The sequence below is a fragment of the Myotis lucifugus genome, unplaced genomic scaffold (genome assembly GCF_000147115.1).
Source record: "Myotis lucifugus unplaced genomic scaffold, Myoluc2.0 scaffold_113, whole genome shotgun sequence".
Taxonomy (NCBI): Eukaryota; Metazoa; Chordata; class Mammalia; order Chiroptera; family Vespertilionidae; genus Myotis; species Myotis lucifugus.
The window spans coordinates 941,421-966,941 of NW_005871161.1; the positions used below are offsets into that span (position 1 = coordinate 941,421).

The 25,521-nt window shown below is 45.3% G+C and overlaps 1 protein-coding gene across 3 annotated transcripts in view; it reads left to right on the forward strand.

The window, feature by feature from the left end:
- Positions 1-25,521, forward strand: part of ADCY8 (adenylate cyclase 8) — a 132,125-nt gene that overhangs the window by 52,449 nt on the left and 54,155 nt on the right. For all 3 annotated transcript variants that reach the window (XM_006093291.3, XM_006093292.3, XM_014459675.2), the window contains exons 5-7: positions 7,156-7,283; positions 16,951-17,109; positions 21,001-21,271. In XM_006093291.3, the coding sequence (XP_006093353.3) occupies positions 7,156-7,283; positions 16,951-17,109; positions 21,001-21,271 (558 nt within the window). The remainder of the gene's footprint in view (positions 1-7,155; positions 7,284-16,950; positions 17,110-21,000; positions 21,272-25,521) is intronic.

Below are 25,521 nucleotides of genomic sequence, written 5' to 3' on the forward strand. Positions count from 1 at the left end.
CCAGCCGACCCGGCCATAGGACTGAATTCGCCTCTTCTCGAGAAACAGTGGTCCACTGGGCCCCACTGTGTTTGACCTTACTTAAGAGCTTTGCTGTGTTAGCCAAAGAGACACCACCTTTATTTTCAGTTAGCTGATCAGAGCTCAAATAGAAAACAGGTTAAAAGAGATGACCATTTGCCATCGAAACACAGATTCCTGGTCTTAAAGCCACTTGAGTGACGGAGGGTGAGTTACTTTGTCCTTCTTGGTAAAGGGTGTGCATCACGGCCAGTTTCACAGGCTGGTGGGAGTTCCATGAAACCACATCGAGGGAGTGCATTCTCCGGGCACTGAAAATGTCCTGTTTTGGCTGCCTCGCCCCAACAGAGAGCCATTCATACTGGAATCTGAGCACCTCTAGGGGTGATGCGTGGGGGGCTCTGTGCTGGGAGTATGGGAATGACTAAAGCACACGCCTTCCCTTCCCAGAGCTAAGTCCAGCTGGGGCTACATAAAGAGGAAAGCAATGCATGATGTGATGTGTGTAAAGGTACATCCGGGTGACCCGGGACTGCAAAGGTGACACAGAACCCTTGGATCAGAGATTTCCAGGAGAAAGTGGCACTTAGGCTGAGTCTTAAAAATTAGAGAACAACATAAGAGATCACTATTCAGCAATGAAATGGAGCAAGCCTCTGATACATGTCAGAACATCACTGAGTTTCCAATGCAATATGCCAAGCGAAAGAAGCCAACCCAAGATACAGATGACGTACCCCTGAAATCTATATCATTTTATTAATGATATCACCCCAATAAATTCAATTAAAAAATAAAGTAAAAAAAGAAGCCAGATGCAAAAGGCTAAACATTTTATGATTCCTCACATAAGCCATTCTAGAAAAGTCAAAATTACAGGGTCAGAGACGAGCTGAGTGGTTGCCACGTGGAGGGTGTGGACTGACTGCAGGGCAGCATGGGGTGCGGTGATTTGGGGTTGATGTGGGTGCTGTATATGTGAGCAGGGCTCTTCACACTTAGGGGAAGGGTGACTGTTACTGTATTTAAATTATATATCAATTACCGAGGTGAAGAAGATAGGGAATGTCAGCTGGGAGAATAAAAATAAAGATGCTAGCTACTCAGAAACCAGAAGAGATTCGGCATTGCCCGAGGGAAAGGGGTGAGGTGCGCTACCCAGACAGGCGGGGATCCGCCAACAACCCGCAGAGGAGCCTGCAGCTCCCGGACAATGTTAACCAGGGCACTAACTGGGCAGCAGAGGAGGTGGGCACTGAGGTCTCTCCTAATACCAGAGCTGGGTTTACTGAAGGGCTGGGAACTGGGAGGTGGGGAAGAATATATACCACCTTTTGATTGTTGCATCAGTGGGGGCTGGTGTGTTACACATAAATCGTTCTACTTCATATTATGGTCGTGAATATTTCTGCTCAGAGACGCTAAGATGGATAGACAGGACCCTCCCGTGAGGACCAACAAATGTGACCAAGGTTAATTTTTAGTGTCACAATAGACGCCGCTGACTCAGGGAAAGGGTTAAGTAACAGTTAATGCAAGTTGTTCAACCAACATTTATTGACAACGTACCACGTGCCAGGGAACGTGCAGGACTCTGGGAAGGCAACGCCAGTCCCTGCCCTCAGGGAGCTCTGAGTCTGGTAAGGGAGACGGACCAGCCCGTAATGACTGCAGGACAGTGCGGTGCGAGCAATGACAGGCACAGGGTGGGGGACGAAGGGAAGCCCAGCCAGATGCTGGGTGGGTCTGGGGGTGATGGTGTTGGCGATCCGGCAGCACACAGAGATTGCCAACACTGGGGCTTGAGAAAGAGGAAGAGCTTTGCTGGCATCAGATGAGAGGAGGAGGTGCCTTCTAGGCTGAGCCATGGGGCAAAGGCAGGGGAGTGTGAAAATGCAACACTGTGCTACTGGCGTGGGAGCTAGAAGGAGCTCAAGATTGTTAGAGCGTGAAGGGCAAGGGCGATGCAGTGAGAGATGAGCTTGAGGGCATGGTGTGACATCGGAGGGAATGTGGAGTTTGTCTCGGTGCCTGGGCTTTTTGTCCTGGCTCCTGTCCACACGGTAGGGGAAGGGGAGCAAAGGAAGGTACATGGCCAGTGCTCCCCACTGGGCACAAGATTCTGTAGTCCACCTTCTGGGGTGTTACTCTTATTGGAAGATTTTAAAGGGAAAATACCTATCAAATTAAGCACAAATAGATGATGGAGTGAAGTTACTATTAATTTGATAAGATTGTTAAATATGCATAAAATGCCCTTTTTAATGCATTGTGATGAGTGTTTTCCCTGGCTTACCTAACTTAGTTCTCACAACAAACCTACAAGGCAGTGTCTTTATTATTCCCATTTAACAGAACAAGTGACTGAGGCTCAAAGAAGTCAAATAATCTGCCCAGAATCACCGGTAGGTGGTGCATCTGGGATCCAGACCAAGGCCAGGAGCCTCCCTGGTAATACACATATTCTTCATGACTAATTTGGATAGGGAGGGGCAGATAGGAACTACCTTACTTTACTAAAGGATCAGGCATTTTAGGGGGTGGAACGGGAGACCTCAGAGATGGGTTGCTGCCTCTGCAGGATAGCTTGAAGGGTTCGAGTGAGGCCGGACTTGAATATTCCTTGTGCAAATCCCCTCTCTGCATCTCAGTTTCCTATCAAAGGTGTGATGAAGGACAAATGACACAAAACTGAGATGCTCATTCACACACAGGCTGCTCCAAATAAGGACTCCGTGCCCGTTAGCGCTCAGCAATGCCTAGTCCCCCCGCCCCGGGTGCATCAGTACCTGCTGCCCTAGGAGACCTCGTGGGAAAGTTTAATAGCCTCTGCCAGGGAAAACAAGTCCACTCGGGAAGGAGAAACCCCACTGTAAGTGCATTTACCTCACAACTCGCCCCTTGAGCATCCTTTAGCACCAAAATCCTGTGCCTTTGTAATGACCTTTCTCTCCTGGCCACGGGTCTTTGCTTTAGATTTCCCTTATGCTGCACATCAGAGAGAACCCACCTCCCATGCAAATGGCACACGCTGTACCTGCTTACTCACTGCATTATAAAATGCAGGGGAAACCTCACAGCCTCCTGTTAGAGAGCCTCTTAGCGTGATCGAGTTCCTCGGGCTCCCCGTGGTTAGGGCTGCTCAGAACAGAGCACTGTGACCCTGGACCCTTTGGAAAACTCCCATTTTAGGGGGTTTGGTCTCTGTCACTTTTGGTCTTTGATCTTTTTGTAAAATAAAGTAGTTCCTACCTGCCCCTCCCCATCCAAATTAGGAATGAAGAATATGTATGTCATTAGGAAGTCTTTAAAATTGTAAAGCGAAAAACATACTTATTTGTTAACATGACTGACCTCAATACAGCTTAAACTTTTCTTAAAATGACTGACAAAACTGGAAGAACCTAAACTGCTATTATAAAAAACAAATCGAACCCAATGGAAAGCTAATCCACAGATTAACACTTGGAGTGGGGGAAACGAGTTAAGTCGGCTCGCGTGAATTGCGCGTACTCCGCAGGAGCCGTCTTTAACTCGGTTCATATAGATTTGCGGTGGAGTGCGGGAAACGTGTAAACTCGGGCCGATTGTAACTGCGTATTACCAAATATTTGTTTCTTTTCTTAAAATGACTGACAAAACTGGAAGAACCTAAACTGCTATTATAAAAAACAAATCGAACCCAATGGAAAGCTAATCCACAGATTAAAATCAAGGAGAGAGCTGCTTCTGTACTAACATCGAAAGAATTTCAAGATATTTGCTGCATGAAAAAAAACATGTCTCAGATCTATAGACATGGACTGATAAATCTATGGCTAAGAGCATGAAAACTAGTCACACATGATCATGGAAATGTATCTGTGAAAACACAGCAGCCTCGGAGGAGGGGAAGGAGACCAGGTCCCCAGTGGTGGTGGGCCTGAGGGCCAGGGGCTGCGCGAGGGACTTACCACAGTCTCATTGTTACTTGGACTATATAGTCATCTGTTATTTCTGTAATCACAACGAGATAACGTCATGTTCTCTAACACAACTATTTTAAGTGCATTAACTGCACCAATGTTTTTGTTCCAAGAATCTTCTCTCTTTTTATTTTTTATTGATTTTTTTCTCTGATTACAAAAGCAATGCTGTTCCTTATATAAAATTTAAACGCCAGCCAAAACCGGTTTGGCTCAGTGGATAGAGCGTCGGCCTGCGGACTGAAAGGTCCCAGGTTCGATTCCGGTCGGGGGCATGTATCTGGGTTGCGGGCACATCCCCAGTAGGAGATGTGCAGGAGGCAGCTGATCGATGTCTCTCTCTCATCGATGTTTCTAACTCTCTGTCTCTCTCCCTTCCTCTCTGTAAAAAATCAATAGAATATATTTAAAAAAAAAAAAAATTTAAACGCCAAAGATATAGACAACACAGGAAGTACACATCCCTGTCGTCCTAGCCCTGCCCAACCATAGAACCGTCTTTGATAATTGGGTGTATAGATTTCCTAAGTTTTATCTACACAAATGGTTTCATACATCCTCTGGATTTCCCAAGATTTTTATCATATCAAAGCCATCGAGATGGGAGGAAAAGGATTATATTAAGACTAACTCAAGAAAATCTGCAAGAAGACCCTCGCCCTACTTTATTTTTCCTCTTCAATATCTCTTTTCAAAGCAACCTGGCTTCCTTAATCTGAACTTTACAAAGCAATTTCGGATAAGAGGAAGTTGCTTGCCTATTACTGTCAAGTCACCTGACAGCTCATAGAAATTGATCAGAAAAATATGTCTGCAAATTGACAGATAAGGAGACAGGCTCCCACATATTATATGCATGAAAGAGTGTGCATGTGGAAGGCTGACTTGAGCATTTTGGTCTCTCCAGGGGTGCCGGAACCAATGCCCTGCAGTTACCAAGGGATGGCTGTAGGCAGTTAGGTTTTGGGGAGTCAAAAGTTTATGTGGATTTTTGACTGTGTGGGTGGTCAGTGCCCCTAAGTCTCACATTGTTCAGGAATCAGATACACACACACACACACACACACACACACACACACACACACACAAATACAGCAATATAGTGAGCTTTTATAATGTTAATTTAATTTAGTGCAAATAACTTTCCTTTATTCTAGGAATATCTTTTTTATTAAAAAAAATAAAGTGCTGGTGTAGTCAATGGTGGTTGGGTTGTTATTTTGGTTTGTTGATAGGTTTTTCATACTTCCTTGGCAAATACAAAATTGAGCCCTCCAGCCGTCCCTCTGGCCCTCTGGTTTTTTAGTAACTGTCCCATCGACTCCATTAATCTGGAAACTGCCAGGTCTAGTGGGCGAAGGGCTCCATCTTGGCCCGGAAGCTGTAGGGGTCTCAGAGGAAGGGCCTAGGCGCCCCTGACTGACCAGACCTCTTCAGTGGCTCTTTTGCAAAATTAGCAGCATTGAAGCAGCCAATATCCAGGAACCACCGGCTCCTAAGAATAGCCCTGGGAAGGCTGTGCGTGCCCTCAGAGTTCTGAGGGTGGCATCTGTGCCCATTTGGGAGGGTTGGCCAGACCCTGGAGATCGGATCCAGACTGGAAGCACCAGAGCTGGGGCCGAGTCTCTTTTCCTTGTCTGACGCTTGCTTTTCACTGGGAGCGGGGCTCAGTACACCCTACACCCTTTCACCCATGCTTTTAAGTGCATTCATTTGTAACCGAAATGTAACGGCCTGACTCCTGATGAGATTAGGAGGCCAGCGCAGTGCTTTACAGCCTGGCTATACAAGGGCCTCCATGGTGCTGCTGGCACCTCAGCTCCCCATTTTCTGCAACTCCCCTCCCCCTGCCCTTGGGCCCCACCCCATAAGGAGGGCCTCTTACCCACAACGCATAGACCCGTGCTCCTGGGGCTTCAGGTCTAGAAGGCATCTCAGGGTCATTCAGTCTCACCCATCTACCCAAGGAAACCAAAAGGGAGAGTCATCTGCCCTGGGTCACAGATCAGAGAGGTGAAGGACTGGCACAGGGGTCCAAGTCCTCATCACAGAGGCAGGCCACATTAATTCAGTGCCCCCTCCGCTGGGCCCTGCACTCAGTCTTTCCATGTTAGTCCTCACAGGCATGATGAGACGGGTCCTATTCTTGTTCCCACTTTACAGATTAGGCAACTGAGGCTCAGAGATTAAGCAATTTAACTAAAGAAACAGGAAAGACGTAGGGTGTCTGGGATCTGACCCCGAGCAGTGTGACTCCTCGGCCAATGCTCTCAGTCCCTTTGCTGCAACATTCAGACAGTTCCTGCCCAGTACAAAGTTTGCACCTTTTCTTTGGGGCTTGTTATATTTTGAAACTTTGTAAAAATCATGTGTTCAAGATTGTGAAGCCACCAAACAACTGTGTCTCGCTTCTAAGACACAGTTAGCCCGTTCTTAAGGTGCCAGTAACCTACATGGGAAGAGACTTAACATAGAGTTGAAATAGTAGAAATCTCTCCTAGTAAATGATTGATGATTTTAAGTGCTTGTTGTTGAGCTAAAGACTGCTAAAGCCCGTTAATTCAGAGGCTCGGCCAGAGAAGAAAGACAGTGCTGGGGGTAGGATTCCCAGGGGAACACGCAGGTTTAATGCCTGCTCTTCGCCAGGCCTGTCCACGTGATGGGTGTTCAGATCAGAAAGCTAGTGCCCGGCAGCGCCGAGATACGGTGCTGAATCTGTCAAGGTCAATATCCAGGGTCTTTCCATGTCTCCACTCTACCTCTGAGCCCTTCAAACCCCTACTTAGGGTAATGCCTCAGTCCCTAGGACAGTGGTTCTCAACCTGTGGGTCGCGACCCCTTTGGAGGTCGAACGACCCTTTCACAGGGGTCGCCTAAGACCATCCTGCATATCAGATATTTACATTACGATTCATAACAGTAGCAACATTACAGTTATGAAGTAGCAACGAAAATAATTTTATGGTTGGGGGTCACAACATGAGGAACTGTATTTAAAGGGCCAGAAGGTTGAGAACCACTGCCCTAGGAAGATAGCGCAGGTACAATGCGAAGGTGGGTCCCTGACCCCCGGTGCAGACCACCTGACCTGGCTTCCCTCCTCCAAGCCGCTCTGGAGCCCTGGCCCATCTGCGGACTCAGTCTTTGCCTCTCCATCTGTTCCTTCCAGGAGCATCACTGTCTTCGCATCAAGATCCTGGGGGACTGCTACTACTGCGTCTCCGGACTGCCGGAGCCCCGCCAGGACCACGCCCACTGCTGCGTGGAAATGGGCCTCAGCATGATCAAAACCATCAGGTAACTCGGGGTCTCCCTCATAATGCCAGGCCTTCGATGCTCATGATGGGAGAGGCAAACACTCCATCTATCCTTTGCGATCGCATGCATGTTGAAAGGTGACGCCCTGATTTGTTTCATGAACACTGCGTACCCATTGCTTCTCCCAGATGAACCTAGTAGTTTCAGGATGTTCGATTTATACCTCACTTTCAATTGTTTGTGCAACAACTTTGAATTACCAATGTCCTCGTGGGGATACAGCAAGAACAAGACGAGCGGAACGCTCGCCTTCAGGGAGGCTACGGAGCCGCGGGAGGGACGAGCACATAGGCAATTTCAAGATGGAACAATAAGCTCTGTGACGAAGCAGATCCAGGATGCTTGTGGGGAATAAAGAAGGAACAGCTCATTCAATCCTGGGCGCTGGAGAAGGCTCTGCAGAGCAGAATGTCTGAGCTGTTTCCTGAAAAGCGAGTAGACATTAGCCAGATCCTGAGGGGGCACGAGAGCCTGGAAGACAGCACAGACAGGTGCAGCGATCAGGAGCTGGGACCTGGGGAGGAACGGGTGGTGGCAGCGCACTGCGGCCGGGAACAGTGAGGGGCTGCAAGGCCTCCTGGGCCATTAAGGGGCTGGACCTTATCCTAGGGCCAAAAGGAAATCATTAAAGGGCCACCCCAGGGTGGGCCTCATGGGTGTGCAACAGCAGAACTCCCCAGAGTTTGTTTTTAACTTTCTTCATTTTAGTTTTCATTTTGTATTCAGGTATAACTGACAAATAAAATTGCACATATTTGAAGGGCACAATGTGATGATTTGATATACGCATAACATTGTGAAATGACTATCGCAATCAAGCGAATTAATATCCATTACTTCCCATGGTTATCTTTTCCTCTTCCTTTTTTTAAGAGAACACTAAGATCTACACTCAGCAAATTACCAGTATACACTGCACTATGATTAAATATAATCACCCTGCCGTACATTTAATCCCCAGAACTTATTTTTATCTTATAACTAAAAGTTTGTACCTTTGACCAACATCTCCCTTCCCCACCTTCGTGCCCAGCAACCACCTTCCCACTCTGTTTCTTTGAGTGCAACCTTTTTTTTTTAGATTCACATAACCAGTATTTGTTTTTGTTTTTTTCTATCTGGCTTATTTCACTTAGTATAATGCCTCCAGGTTCATCCATGTTGACATGGTAACTGGATTCCCTTCTTTTTTAAGGCTGAGTAATATTTCATCATGTGTTTATTTTATGACCTTCATTATCTAATCATCCACATCTTCTTTATCTCTTCATGCACAAACTTTCCATAGAACTTTGTATGTTGAGCTTAAGCAATAGGTATGCTGCAGAGATGGCATTGCGGGAGAAATGAACAATGATCAGAATTCTTTAAGAGAATTAGAGCATTGCCATTTATCTTTCTGGAGAGGATCTTGTCCCTCTTGGCCATTTTCTCTGATTCATGGTCTCCTTTCTGAAGTTCTGGAGTGGGAGAGTGAGAAATGAGATGTGGATAGGCTGAAATGACTCAGGGCTTCTCTCATTGATACATAATAAAAAGTGCTGCTTTTACTCCTTTAGAATAAGACAATTCAGTGGGATACTTTTCAAGCTGCATGAGTCAGAGTCTATTAATACTCGAACATCTCCTGGATTATACTGTAGGGGACTTGAGGTCCAGCATTAATTCTCCCAGTTAACAACACGGCGCAGTGCAGGGGGAAAAGCAAGAGCTCTGGGCTTGGGCGAGCCTTGGTTGCAACTGGCTCAGCCTTCTAGAGTTTCCACTCTCTGGTCAGGCCTTATCCTCTCGGGAATGCCTGGCAGACAATATTTGCACACGAATGTGTGTGGAAGAGAATCCCAATGATGTCGCTCTATCAAATAATTAACCATCTTAACCAACTATTACTTACAAGGGATGCAATTTTTATTCAACCCAAAAGACGCTTATTTCTGCCAGAAAACTCCGCGGAAGCCGTAGAGTCTGGAACCGTGTGGAGCAGTATACTGCACGGGCTGTAATGTAATGTCAGTGTCAATAACCCATTTGTTGACTGGTTTCCCCAGACCAATGGCCACCTGTGTAACTGTCATCACAGATGGATCCCTGTGGAGGTATGTCCCCACCCTGTCAGGGTCTGTCCTTGTCCCTCTTTCTGGCCTTTCCTCAGAGTTAGCATCCCAACAGCAGTCCCAGAATGCAGCACGGCTGTAAGAGGCTGGTGCTTTGAACATGAGGCGGCATTGACATCTTGGCTCTCTGGATCCCAGGGGCTCCGGTAGTTTTTTTGCTTCAAGTGACATGATCATTCTTGCCCAAAAGCCAACCAACTCAAAGGGACCCAGGTCCCTTATTCACAGATCAGTCCAAATATGTGAGAGAGATTCTCTGTCAATCACAGACAAGTGGGCACAGGGTGCCAACATCAGGATGGCTGGACTTAGCTGCCGTTGGTGCTAATTCAAGCATCACAAGTTTCAGAAGTGAGTGAGAGTCAAGACAAGCAGAAGCACAAACGCGAGGGAGACCACTTCCCTGTCCTTGTCTTTTACTGGGGTGTTGCTACTGTAGTCCTTTGGATGGAGAACCAGTAATTGCTTCTGGTGCCTGAAATCTGACATTTATGCCCAAAGGATCATTTAGACCCAAAGGATCAGCTTAGGAGACCTCACATACATCCCTAACAAATTAGCAGAACCAATACTGAAAGTGGAGAAAAGTCCGCAAACGTCAGAATAGCAAGATAATGAGCCTTAGTCAAGCCTCAGATTGGATTTATTCCATTAAAAAACATTTGATTTTAGAAACACATTAGCTAGATGAATGACAAAAAAAGCGACGGCATGTAACTTTATTTCTAATGAAGCATTTAGTGCCATCTTATGCATGCCTGTTCATAAAATTAATTAAAATCGGCTTACATAATGGCTCCAGGTGGCTCCTCTTCCCATGCCCTGGTCTATTCCGGGAGGCTTGATGGCTGAGAAGACACCACAGTATGGTGGGCTCCGTTATAAGCAATATCTTTATGAATGATCTACAGAAGTCTTCCTTGGTGAACTTAATGGAAATCACAGAGCCTGATCTTTTCAGTGCAGCCACTAAAAAGTCATAGGATGACACCAGAATGCCAAGCAGGAACTGGCTTGTCCCTGGTTGGTAACTTGGAGCAAAGGTCTTAATCCCTGTGCAGGGTGGCCCCCAAGCAACATGGCAGGACAAGGGTGAAAAACAGGAGTTACTTTGCTTTCCTCACTTGCAAGGATGCCCAGGTCTCTGCATGCCTCCTGGTGTCCTTCCTTTTTCTTGCCCTCTTTCTTATTACTCACCCTTCCTTTTCACTTTTTCTTCTCTCCATCAGCTCTCTTCCATCCCTTTCCTCCTCCTCCTCCTCCTCCTCCTCCTCCTCCTCCTCCTCCTCCTCTTCCTCCTTCTCCTCTTCTTCTTCTCTCCCCCTCCTTCTCCTCCTCCTCCTTCTCTTCTTCTCTCCCTCTCCTCCTAAAGCCCCCTTTCTCACCATTTCTGAAATGCTATTAACTGCAGCATCCATAAGACCACATTCCTCTTAAAAATTCAGTAATTACAGCAATCTTGAGTCAATGGATAATTTATTGTTTTGCAAAAGTATTTACAATGGTGAAGATTGAATATATCTAGTAATTTTGATTAAATGTTCACCTTGTACCAGGCAGACACTGTACTAAATGATCTTCCTAACTCACCTCACCTAATTCACTACAACCCTGTGAGGAAACTGCTCATACTTCCCCCAATTTTCAGAGGAGGAACTGATGCTCTGATAGGATAAATAACTTCTGATGCACAGCTTGTAAGTAACTCCATAAATGTCCAAAGGCAGGGAAATGGTGAGATTAATTTTGGCAAACTACAAAATAGGAAAATGGGTAAGCATCATGATTTACATTAATATTTACCAGTAACAGCATAAGAAAATGCTTGTGCGTTTAACGAAGTATGCATTGTAGAATACACACACACACACACACACACACACACACACACACACCATTTAGGGCAACCTCAGTTTTCTAAAATATCTATTTTTACAGAAAGAGAGAAGGTCCTAAAACCCTGTGGTGGGAAATGGGTGGCTGGATCTTTCCTCTCGCTTTCCCTCACTAGGGCCACGCTGTTTTGGGACAGGTATCGACATTAGTCTTCCCATGTTGTGTCCACCCCCAAAACAGGGGGCTACAGCTGAAGGGATAGAGGCAGCAAAGTGTCCGAAGGGCACTCGGCCTTGGGCCCTTCCTTACTGACCTTGAGCGGGTGATTTAACCTCTCTCTGTCCAGCTTCCTTAGTTCACCTCCGTCACAACTCCCTCCAGAAAGGTCAAGGGCACTGTTCCTCCCAGGTAGCTGAGGACCAAACACTCAGTTCTTTCTACATCATCAACTAGTTCAACCTTTTGAAGCAACTTATGTCTATGAGCTGCCCAGCTGGTATATCAAATGGGTTGGTAGAAGCTATTGCGATGTAACTAGAACACATGCAAGCACAGTTTTAGCAAGAAGGGTAAAGTGATCAAATGCATAATTTTTGATCTGCTTCAACCTGTGTAATTGTTGTGTAATTATACGTTGGTATTGCTAACAAAAGTCAGTAGTAGCCACTATGCTTATGTTCAAATAGTACCAGGTGAAGTGCTTTATACACGATTTGATAAACCATGCTAACAACTCTGCGGAGGACTGGGGCTCGCTCCCATCACCCCTGAGAAAACTGGGACTTGGACACTAAGAGAGCAGTTGCCCGGGGCCTACAGCCCGTGAGTGGAGAATCCCACCCGCACACCAGGCTGCTTTGATGCAGATCCCAGGCCCCTTGGTGCCGGTGAGTGCTCTGCACTGAGAAAGCCTATGGCAGTTTTGCTCCAGCTCCACAACCAGCCAGTGGTAGGTCCAACTTGAAACTCCTGTCTCCACCCCCAAAGCTGAGGAGCTGGGTGTTCTCCACCCCACAGTCCTGCAAGCTACCCTGCTGAAGTCTCCCTGTTCATCCAGGCATTTCACAGTGGAGAGAGTCTCATCGACAGACCAAGGGCGGCTACTTAAGTTATTCCTCCTGTCATTCCTCCAGCACCTTCTGTAGACGGATTAATTAGCCAAAAAGAACCACTTAAAGCACTTAAATTGAAAGCAAAAATTCTAAGGTTCTTCATCTTTTTTTTAACCTCAGTTTTCTATTTATTTTCAGAAAGAGGGGGAGGAGGAGGAGGAGGAGGAGGAGGAGGGACCTCGATGTGAGAGAGACACATCAATTGGTTGTCTCCTGCACGAACCTTGACCCAGGCCAGGGATTGAGCCTGCAACCAAGGTCCGTGCCCTTGTCCGGGAATCAAACCCGTGACCCTTTGGTTGGGTAGGCTGACACTCTTACCACTGAGCAAAACCGGCCATGGCATAAGGTCCTTCATCTCTGACCATATACCAAGCATTCCTCTTAACAGTTCAATGAAAAGGAATATGATCTTCAATCTTTTGCTGGTTAAGTTTTGCATGATTGGTTCCCAGCTTGATATAGAGCTTAAAAAAATTATTATTATTATTAAGTGGGTTCCTTATTTAAAAGAAATCTTAGAAATGCAACACGAAAACTGGGAAGGCAAAGGTGCATGATTTGAAGGGGTCAGATGTGGAGGGTCACCCCCACTCCCCAAATGGCATCTCTGTGGTTCCCTTAGACGCATCTTAGGTCAACAGAGGACTGTGAAGCAAGAGAGCCTTTGATCCGTGTCCATCAATTCAGTGACTACTTAGAGCACTGGCGATGCCGCTGTGCTAAGCGCTGTGCTACATGCTGGGCGTGTGGAAATGAAAGGTAGTTCCCTGCCCTCCAGAAGCTCAGAGGCCCCAGAGAAGAAAGAGAGGGTGCAGGTGTTTATAGTGCCGGCGATCTCTAGTCTTTTTCTCTTTATTGTGGCTGAGGAGGCACAGCTGACATCCCTGGAAGAACGGAACACAATTTGTAACTCAGCAGAATGTGCTCCCCTCTCACTTGAAGATGCTCCCAGTTCCTCCCCTGGAGAACCTGAAACACGTGGTGCGTGTCGGTGGCTCTGTGTGACCACCAGGTAGGCCTCCCAGAGAGGACCAGTGTCTGTGAATTATTCATTACTTTCACATAGTTTCATTCCAATCTTTTATGTAAGCCAAATCCCAGACATAACAAAAAGAAAGAAAACGGTGCCATAAAGAGATTTTGTCTCTTATGATTTTTCTTTTGCAGAAGAAAAAAAAAATCGAAGTGTCTTTTCATTGAGATGTTCCAGTGCATTCCCTGTGTAATGTTAATTACCTAATGGCACTGGCATGGTGTGCTGTGTACTCGTCCCTCACAATTAGTCAGCAAAGCACTCTAACATCCATTATCTCCTGTGGGACTCACCGGGGCTCTGTATGTGAAGCAATCAGCTAGAGCTTTATTTACAACCACTGAAACTCAAGGTCACCTTAAGCTATATGCCAAGGATCACACACCACGTTGCAAAGAGCGTGAGGTTTACAAACACAACAGCCCCAGGTTAGTCCTAGAATCCTATGTGACCACAATAAAATCCTGTACCTTCCTGGGCTGCAGTTCCTTCATATATGGAAAGCAGCGAAGTAGTACTCAGTATGTGCCAGACATTATTTGCAACTCTCCACATATGTTTATTTGCCTAATATGACAATGCTATTATTATTCCCATTTTATAGCTAGAAGGTAAGTAGCTTACTTGAGGTCCTACAGCTAATAAATGGAAGAGCAAGATATAACCTCATGTCAACTGGCCCTAGAGTCCATGTTAACCTCTACACTCCAGTGACTCACATGTAATGAGAAGAACATGGAGTGAGGCTGGTGATTGTAACAGGCAGGATAGTCCTGGTTATGCTGAAGTAACAAACATCTCCCAAATCTCAGCGCTTTAAAATAGCAAAGATTTATTTTTTGCTCTCATTTCCTGTCCACTATGGGAGGGTTGGGGGAGTAGCAGGGCACCACAATACATTGCCTCATTCAAGAACCCTGGTTAAGAAGGCTCCATCTCCAAGGTCATTGATTGATGGTAGACACAGAAGAAAAAACAAAGGAGTGTGGTTAACCAGACTTCTAAAGTTTATACTCAGAAGTGACTCATATCACTACTGCTCCCATTTTATTGGCCAAAGTAACATGGAATATACAGGAAAGTGCAATCCTACTATGTGCTTGGATGTTGCAGCACAAGATATAGTTGGTGGACAGCACAGGTGACTTCTCCCAATGACCTGCCTTACAGACACTGAAATGCTCCTCTCCAATGCTGATGCTGTTTCTCCTCTTGCTTTGTTAAATGTTTCCAAATGGCTCTGACTCTTTTCATCATCAGTGGATAAAGGGAACTGTATAGTTTTTAATTTATAAGTCAAAACCATGGCCCAGAAACTAAAATCTTCACCAGGGACAAGAATTGTCTAACCCTTTAGCTACAAGCATTCTTTCTAATCTCTTTGGCTTCCTTCCTAATAGCTAATTTATTTCAATATTTTTAATCTTCTCTACCGACATCAACTTTTTTGTTTAAATAACTTTGTATGATCTCACAGCCTGTTGGGAACATAGAATACAGAGACGCGGTTTGCACATGGAATCATTCATTCACTTACTCTTTCCCTAAAAGGGGAGGCATGTTTCTAAGCCCAGCTCTATGAGAGGCATGATCCTTCAGGCTGTGAGAGATACAAGGGTTACTCAGAATACTGCCTTCAAGGAGCTTATACTCGTCATCAGAGAACTTAGATATGTGGGAACATGACACCCATCCATTCATCCATCCACCCTTCCATTCAATAAACACTTATTGAGTGTTGGCCAAGTTCCAGACAGTACGTTGGGAAGAGGGGTCTATGACACTGAGCCATGCAAAGTCCATATCCTCAATTCAACTAGTTTAAAATCCAGTGGGGGAGACAGATGGTTACAATGCAGCACCTCGCGTATTGCTCATATGGGATGCAATAGGAACACTGGGAAAGGCACATAATCGAGGCTTCAGTTAAATGAGGAAATGGACATTCCAGACTGATGGAGCATCCCTAGGCCAGAAGAAACACAGGCTCAGGCAACCACAAATTGCTGTGAAAGGCTGGAGTCCAATGGGCGTGTGAGAAGTGAGACTAATAATTTAGGCCCAGGGACAGATCGGGAAGGACTGTGTGTTCCGACCGGGAATTTTCCATTGTATCCTAGAGGCCAGTTTGATCTCCCCTCTTTATCCAAAATAATTATAATAATTATTATTATGTATAAACTGTACTTATTATCTATTCTATTATATTCACGCATACTATAAAACATACATGTTTTAAAGGATAATGATGAAATAAATAATAATTTTAAACATCTTAATTCAATTGCTGTACTAAAATCTTTCTGTTCTCTTGTTCAGTGAGAGCAATGGGTTTGCACATAATTTATTCTATTTAAAGAATCTTAATAGTTTGTGAGACATTAATATAAAGGTCAGGTTCCAAATTCAGTTTATTTCTATACCTGTCTCTATTGGCTCAGATTTAAATACGTATTTCATAAAGACAGGGAGATCTAGGGGGCGCCCTTGGACCACTGACTGTGTTTTTAAGTCAGTTATGCCCAAGTTCTGTATAAGGCTTGTCATAAATTTGCTTCTCTGGTAGCTCTGAGTTTTTCTTGCAAACTCATTAGAAGGCAATGGCTTTTTGATATTTTTAACAAATGGGCACAACCCCCACCAACACATTTCATTTGGAAGATCTGAAAACATATTAGTGAATGTGCAGTTCTGAGTATTTTGATAGATGACATAACTCATGTTTGACAGCCTACTTCCCGAGGAGATGGCAACATTTCCAAACTTCCTTTTTCAAAATCCTCTCTTCAGAGCACAGATTTCTTATGAAAAGCAATTACTTTCACCTTCTAAAACTGCCATCTTGAAACAAAATAAGCAAGTTGGGTTTTTCCCCAAATGTTTGCTAGAGAGAATATTAATAGCAACCTATTATCACAGAAAAGCAACAAATATGGGACACTTGAGGTTTTTCTTTTTCAATGAAAAATGGATAAATCATCTTTAATTTTAACAATTCTGTTAAGCATTTTGAAGTAAAATAACAATTGAATTTCTATGTGGCGCTGAAGATTTTTCTAGTTATTATATTTCAAAGTATTGTGTCCTAGCAGTTGAATTTTTCCTACATAAATGGTGTTATTTAACTCATAAACTGAAATTGTTTGAAATACTCTGAAAGTGAAGAAGGAATGTGTGTGCAGAAAGCTTTCTCTTCTCTCAAGAGGCCTCCTCCATGCTCAGGGTCAGAGGACAGGCCAGCCCGGGCCCTGTAGGGTTGCTAAGGTCAACCCACATATCAAATTTCAGTGCAGCTTTTCCAAGATAAAAACAAAAGCTCGCATGGAAGTGGTGACATTGTCTTCCTGCATCCGAGCAGATGACCCAGCTCAGCCCAGGAACGTGAGCGCTCTGCTCTGGCGACCACTGCTCTGAGGAGGAGGCCAGGAAAGAGTTTTTAACAAGGGAGGGATGGTGCAAAAAGGTCCCACTGTGTTTGGGATAACTGTGTAGAACATGGGCCCACTCTTGCCTTACATGTGTATCTCTCCATTCACCTATGTCAACAGGTATGTGCGGTCAAGGACGAAGCATGACGTCGACATGCGAATCGGAATCCACTCGGGCTCAGTGCTGTGTGGTGTGTTGGGCCTTCGGAAGTGGCAGTTTGACGTCTGGTCTTGGGACGTGGATATTGCGAACAAACTTGAATCTGGAGGGATCCCTGGGTAAGCCAGAGCAAAGCCCTAGTCCTCCTAACCCTGGTCATTTGCCACCTTGTGGGAGCGGGTTTCCCCTGTGCAGAATTCAGGGGTATGGGTCTAAAAGCAATTATTTGGAAGAAGATAGAACCCTTCATGGTGTGAGATTTTTGGGTTTATATTTTTCTTTTAAGCCCAAATGGCTTTTTAAATGTCTGGTTATTTCCCATCCTTATCAATCCATATATATAGGAATAAACTAAGCTTACCTTTCCTTTCAATAAGAGTTTGCCCCCCAATTCTGAACATGTATTAAGTACCTACAATGAACTAGCCATTCTGCTAAATATCATTACTACATCATTTGATTTTTCAACGCCCCACATAGTAAATGTTATGAAGGGCCTCACCAACTTTACTGCCTCCCCTTGTTAATTCAACAGTCCAGTTTGCTCAGGGCTGACCTTTCATTATTAATCTCCAGGCCTTCAATGTGTCCCCAAGAGCCTGACACGATGCTTGGCACATAGGAAGGAAAGAAAGGAAGGAAGGGAGGCACACAACCCCACTGTGTAATGGTTGACAGCCTGGACCCTGGAGTCGTGCAGAATTGAATTAAAATCCTTTCCCTGCCACAGACACCAGCCATGTAGCTCCACACAAATTCTTCAGTCTCTCTGAGCCGTGGGTTCCCAGACTAGCGATTCTCAGCTTGTGCTGGAATCTGAATCACCTGGAGGGTGTGGTAAACCTTGGGCGGCTGGGCCCCACCCTCAGACTTTCTGATCAATGTGTCTGGGGCGGGACAAAGACTGTGTCTTCCCAACAAGTGCCCAAGTGATGCTGATGCTGCTGGCGTTGGTACCACACTTTGAGGACCACTGTTCTCGAGCTTTAGTTAAATGAGAAAATGCATATCAAGTCCTTGGTCCTGTGCCCAGTAAACATTCACTGTGGTTGTGTTTGTAGCAGTTACCATGTGACACACATGTAGGGTCTTACAAGGACCTTGAAGTCCTTGTCTCCCTCCAGCACTGCTTGTGACCTCCCAGTGATGTGACTCTGGCCCAGGTACTTACTCCTGGTCTCGGGGCCAGTTTTATCATCAGCAAAATGGGGGGGGGGGTGCCTATCAGGAAGAGGGAAATTCTATGAGATGATCCATGGAGCCAGTCATGTTATAACAGCTTTGACTACAGATATCATTTATGCAAAATAAAGTGTTACCAAATGGTTAGATCATATTTACTGTCATGACTATCATTATTATATCCTGGCATTTAAAATTATCAGAAAATATCAGGTTTACCTGACAGTCAATATATGGGAATATTGCCTGACTCATTTCCGTAGATAAACGTAATCACCAGAATCTCGTCCGCACAGTCTTTACTCCAAAACCCCAGCTAGCAGCCATGATCCAAGGAACCTCTAAAGCCCTGTTTCTATCAAAACGTGTAAATGTAAATTGATTGGAACTTGAGCAGAAGACTCAGTAATGAATGAAGGTGAGGATGTCTTTCCCTACAGGAAACATAATATTGATTCAGTATGTGCAAATACTATTCCCCCTGCGCACTGATGCAGGGTAATAAAACGCAGAATCCAGAGAAAATACCAAATGGGGGTTGGCATTTAACTTAATTATCTTAAGAGAAGATCAGCCATCAGACTTTATAAAGATGATGCATGGAGCCAGTCATATCATAGCTTTGACTACCCTTCTGGGGGTTTCATTGTGCCTGAGAGAAAAAGACGGCCTTCTAGCCCTAGCGCTGAGGTTGACCAGAGAGACAGGTCTGGGACAACCATTTCATAGGAGGTCAAATGACCTTTCTCTTCCCCAAGGTCAACATTACTGAGTATGTACTGACAAAATCCGCCATGGGAACATTCCGTGCTTATTCAGCGTGTTTCTGAAGAGAGCCCAGATATCTTTACATGTTTCAGTTTTTGTGTTCTGACCCTAGAAGTCAGTGACTGTATGCAAGGCTGAGACTTTGGAAAAGGTGGAGAATGTGCCTTGCAGGATCAGAAATGCATCCTTGGTAGTTTCTGGGTGTTTTACGAGTCCTCTGCAGTGATTTATTCTATGAGCAGGAATTGAGCAGAATGGGTAAGAAGGAAGTAGAAATAGCACTAAAAGTACAATATGTCTGGCCGGTATGGCTCAGTGGTTGACTACGGACTCATTCACCGAGTGGGTACTATTGTTTTTCCCATTTTCGTGGATGAGAAAATAGACTCATAGAAAGATTAAGTAACTTGCCCAAGATCTATCAGCTAGCAAGTAAGTGGTAGAGTCAGGGTTTTGATCCCACAATCCGGCCAAAGCGTTCATGTCCGTAACCACCGTGCTAGGCTACCCACAGCACACTATGGCACTGTAAGGCGTCTGGGTGAGTTAGGAGCACACAGAAAAATCCTCCCAGAATGACTCACCATGTGAAATTTCCACGATTCCAGTGTGAGCCTTAAGGCCCTTGATGTCATCTGTTCTTTTGCTAAAAAAGAAACTTGAATCATGAGCTGCAGTGGCTGATGACTGTGCAGGAGTGAGTCACTCACCTTGTGAGGCCGGCCAGTGGCCAGCCAGCACGTGGCCACAGCTCTGTTCTCCACTCCTTGCCGTGCACACAGGTCAGGGAAAGCTTCTCTGTGGTCTTGTGAGGCCTGCCTTTTTCTTATGATTTTAGACGAGTTGAAGAAACGAGGCAAGACAACAAGAGAACTGTCATTGTTGCTTGGTGATTTTGGACAAAAATTGCCATTGGGTTCAGAAACATTTATGGAACTTGTTTTCCCAATATAATCAACATCACTGAAAAAAAGAAATCACTGACCGTTGCTTTTTTCTGTGTCCATGAATTTTTTGTTTTATTTTTTTTTGCTCAATCCCTTTACCCAGCACCTACCCACCCCCCGCAGCTGTCAGCCTGCTCTATATCTATGAGTCTGTCTCTATTTTGCTTGTTAGTTCATTTTGTTCATTAGATTCCACATATGAGTGAAATCATATGGTACTTGTCTTTCTCTGCCTGGCTTATTTCACTTAGCATGATACTCTCCAGGCCCATCCATGCTGTCACAAAGGGCAAGATTTCCTTCTTTTCTATGGCCCAGTGGTATTCCATGGTGTAAATGTACCACAGCTTTTTTATCCACTCATCTACTGATGGGCACTTGAGTTTCCAAATCTTGGTTATTGTAAATAACCCTGCATCTATTCTTTCGAATCAGTGTTTCGCGTTTCTTTGGATAAATTCCCAGAGGTGGAACCGCTGGGTCATAAGGCAGTTCCATTTTTAATTTTTTAAGTAACTCCATGTTGCTTTCCACAGTGGCTGCACCAATCTGCATTCCCAGCAACAGTGCGCGAGGGTTCCCTTTCTCCACATCCTCGCCAACACCTGTTATTTGTTCATCTATTGATGGTAGCCGTTCTGACAGGTGTGAAGTGATATCTCACTGTGGTTTTAGTTTGCAATTCTCCGATGATTATTGACATTGAGCATCTTTTCGTTATGTTATTGGCCATCCGTATGTCCTTTTAGGCAAAGTGTCTATTCAGGTCCTCTGCCCATTTTTTAAATGGATTGTTTGGGTTTTTTTGGTAAAAATCACTGATTCTTAAGGGTTGCCAAGACCTGGCTGACAGTCACAAGAAAAGCTGAAATAAGTGCTTATGTGGGGCGGCTCTGCAGAGCTGTGTTCATCAGAGGCTGCGGTGTCCCTTGGGGTGGAGTCAGCGATGCCCTGCTCGTTGATTTTTGCTTGGAGTTCTGTTTTCTTTTATTCTTTCTGATTTTTTCAGGGGCCCACATATTGTCCCCGAGGACATGACCTCACAGTGCCCTGATGCTGGCTTTGCCCAGGCCACGCCAGGGGTGGATAATGACCTTCGCTTTGTGTCCCCAGGAGGATTCACATTTCCAAAGCCACCCTCGACTGCCTCAACGGTGACTATGATGTGGAAGAGGGCCACGGGAAAGAGAGGAATGAGTTCTTGCGGAAGCATAACATAGAGACCTATTTAATTCAGCAGCCGGAGGACAGTCTGCTGTCGCTGCCCGAAGACATTGTCAAGGAGGCAGTGAGCTCCTCGGACCGGAGGAACAGCGGGGCGACATTCACCGAGGGGTCCTGGAGCCCCGAGCTGCCCTTCGACAACATCGTGGGTAAACAGAACGTAAGTCCTGGCTTCCTTCTTCTGGTTAGCCAAAGGCATGCACAGGTGCCTCTGCACCAGAGAGGCCCCAGAGATAACCCATTCATCTTTAACCTTTTCTCTGCTGAGCAACAGCATTGCAAATCATCAAACCCTATCTCCTCCGGACAGAAATAACTTTTGTGTGCAATGTCAGGAAATGCATGAAATACCGGAGTGTACTCAACACCCTCTCCTTTTATTTTTTATCTCACTCAAAATAAATGTCATGTGAAGCTGAACTGTAATTATAAAAAAAAAAAAGACCCACATTGCAAAAGAGAAACCTGATATTATTATACTAGCAACAGAAGTAGATGATCAGGTCCAGGGGAATGCCATTCCTTAGACAGCTGGCAGGCTAGGAGTTCTGAACTGCCCTCTGGAATTTAAAGTCAGGGGGTTGCCACTGATTTGGGACAGGCAGCACCAGGTGATGCCCAAGGGGAGGGTGAGAGCGTTCAGGAGTAGCATGAAATTGCAAAGCCGCCCTCGTAATTCTATTCCTATTTAGTGTGAATTTGCTTTTTATCTGAGGGATGGAGCCAACAGTCAGTCCATGAGGAGTAAATCACCAATCACCAAATTATTTCTGAGATCATTTCTTCAACTACCAGGACTCCACTAACCCGAATGAGATGCTCAGACTCCTGTAGGCGCTAGAGGACTGAGGCTGGTCAAGGCAGAGACCCTGAGAAGTCTGCGATGCCCCCGTCCCCAGAACGCTTGCTCAGGACCTGGGCTCTAGTACGGGTTTTCCCTTTCATTGCCCAGGCCCGCCACCTCCAGTTGAATTCATGTGAGTTAAAGAGTAGAACCCCAGCATCCTTTTCTAAAGAAACAAACAAACAAACAAAGCCAATATGTATGAGACTGGGAAACGGTTTCTGACATGCCCCTGTGCACCGGACAGGTGGGTGGGGCACTCTGAGGCCAGGTTAACCTGTCTCCAGTCAGTTCTGTGTGACGGGGCAAAGGAGTAACTCACGGGCCAGATTCCACCAGAAGACCCAGCTCAAACCCAGTCCGCATGCCTTGGGAAGGTCAACCCTTAGGTCCTTACTCTCCTTCTGTGTTTCATTTTCCCCCAGAATTATTATGCCCAACCGAGTCACCACTGATTTCAGTGCCCACTTCCTCCCATCCCTGAACTGGTGTGCATGGTGCAGTTTGCTATTACGTAAAACAATGGACTTCTATGTCCTTCCTGGAGTGGGTGCGTGGCCAGCTGATAGCACCCTCTGCTTCCTTTGCCTATTGTTAGCTTGAGCCTGGAAGCTGGTTATTTAGAGAGGAATGCATGCTTCACCGTAAATACCTCAGTAACTCTGCATCACATTCTCTAAGTATTTTTTTTGTTTGTGTTTTTTTTGGTCTTGCCATTTGAAAAACTTTTTCTATTTAAGCTGATTGTGGAACCAGGGATAATTCCTAATTGTTCTAATCTTAGTTGTTCCTAACCTGGCTGCTAATCATTGAGAACCAAGAGAGAGAGGTGGAGATACTTGGTCTTATTCTGCGATTGATGGATCTGGTAAAATTGTACAGGAATATCTGAAATATTTCTTTGCTAATTTCCTAAAAAAAAAACTTGCTGATATCAAGTCATTATTATAAGATATATCATTGTTAGTCAATAATCACACTGTATATTTCATATGCTGCCCGAGTTTTGCCTGGATGCACTCCACCTGTGCCATCTTCAGCGTGAATCATCTCAGTTCATGTTGATGTCTTGGGACTTCAGAGGCAGGGGATGTGTACTGATATTCACAAATAACTAAATGGCACTAATAAGACTGAGGAAATGAGTCAATTAAAATGGTCACAAGCCCTCAAAGTTTACACTTACACTTAACTCTAGAAATCGAGGGCCATCTGTGCCACTCGGAGACATGTGCGTGCCTGGGAGAGACGGAGACTGGTCTGGCTGGGCCTGTCTGCCAAAACACCCCGTCAGCTCCACGGAAAGCCCAGACCATCTGAGTGTTTGCACATCACACGGAAAACAGACTAATTCTCCACTGGGGCTTTGCCAGCTGAATTGGGCAAATGTTTTGGCTTCTATTGATTCATGTGAGCTTCGAAATATTTTTAATGACATCGGAATGCTGTGGCATAATCTGTGCGCTATACATAGCAGATGTTCAGATAGTTTCCTTCTCATTTATTCATTCATCCAATAAGGATTAATTGAGCATCCTTTACATGCCAACTGCTAGTAGCAATAGCAGGAAGGATAGAGAGAAGAAACACTGCAGAGATCAAGTCAGCCAGTCGTTTATATGTTTCATGAAGAGAGAAATTATGTTTCACTTACCACTGTTTAGCCCAACATCTGGCAGGTAATGGGACTTGATGATAGTTTGTTGAATGAATGAATGAAATGACAGATGTGGGTGGTAACAGAGAGGAACCAGTTAAGTTCCAGTTAAGTTCAACTTCTAGGTATTTTGCTTAGGTGTCGGGGTGGACGGTGGAAATGCCCACTGAAATAAGCACTATTGGGATGGAAGGAGATTGGATGGGAAACCCTAGGAGTTCCGTTTGGGGCATGGTGAGCTTGAGATGTCTGGAGAGGGCTCCGTGGAGGTATACCCAGGGACTACTGAACACTCACTCTGGAGCTCAGGCATAAAGGAACTGTGCAAGGAATGTGAACATGGCAGTCATCAGAACCTGAGGGCTAGTCGAAGCCATGGAGTGAAGGGGATCACAGGAGGGAATATGTGAAATAAAACCATAGGGAGGCACAGGATAGACCTCAAGGGGCACCTGGTGGGAGGTGACCGAGAGCAGCGACCCCACAACAGAGACAAACAGGAAGGAAAGTGATGAGAAGAGAATTAGGGGATGTGGTGTCCTGGAAGCCCAGAGAGCAGAGAGCGCGTTTTGAGATGGAGGGAGCAATCAACAATGGCCAGTGGAGCCAAGAGGCTGAGATGGAAACTGCCCATTGGAGTTGGATGGAAGAACATCATTGGCAAGAGGCAGATTTGATGAGGTGGTGAAGTCAGATTGTCACGGGTGATAGATAAGAGAGGGCTCTGCATCTCACAGTAGAACCCCAACTCCACCCGTCGCCTCCCCACCGCCCCTCTAAGGAGTCTGTCAATGGTTTGGAGCAGCAGCTACTGCACTAAGAATTGTTTTTGGTCCCTTAGGTGAGTCTTCCAGTCCTGCTCTATGCTTGAAGAGCCTTCCTTGGTTTTGATGTCATGCATCTTCCCTGCCCCTTATCTGTGTCCATTTGGGTTAAATTGCTGGTTCAACACAGCCTGAGGTCTGGGGTCCAGGTTGCTCTTGGAAGCCTGCAGCACTCGTGGTTTGCATCCCCGAATCCTGACGTGGCAGGTGTTTGCCCACTGATGTGGCATCTTGGCTTGCTGAACCCTGGCTCAGTTACCAGTGGGGCTGCCTATGCTCGGAGCCTCAGAATGGAATGAAAGTAAGGAAACTAGAAGTCAAGAAGTGTATGATCACAGGTGGACTATTGACGTTCAAGGTATGAATGTAGCAGTGGGTGGTTGAAGTAAATGGAAAGTGGACAATTGGACGTGTGGGGGAGGGTGTCCAGAAATTTCCAGGCTAGATTTTTGGATGAGTCATCAACATGGTCATTGAATCTCTCAGAATAAAGGTAAATTTGGGGATGAAAACAAAGACTTAAGAAATGGGTCCTTGTAATAAAGATCATGCTTCCCTCTGATTGCACGCTGTAACTAAAATCCATTGTGGGCTTGAGCGCTTCATTCGATTACTTAACAGGAACTCAGCAGTCTAACCGCTGGGGATCAGTACTGAGAAGACAGACCTGGTCCCTGTCCTCTAGGAGCTAACATTTTAAGGGAGTGGGGCATGTACACAACTAACCAAAACATGAAAGTGCTTTGAAGGAAGCAGATATAGGAATAGGGGGGCAGATCAAATCATCACCGATAGGATCATCACAAGTTTCTAAAGATTTGATTGGAGCGCTGAAAGGAAACCAGGAGAAGGACATCTAGAGAAAACAGCTAGTGCAAAGGCCCTGCAACGGAAAAGAAGTTTCATATGTTAGAAGAGCAAAATGGCCCAAGGTGCTAGAGCAGCAACTTTCAACCTGTGTGCTGCAAGAGTTCTTAAAACATGAAATACCTGACTATTTAGTCAGGGGCACTGGCCTCTTCTCCCTTAGATTATCAAATAAAAATAAAAAAATGACAGCCAACACAATAGCTGTCTTGTGTGAA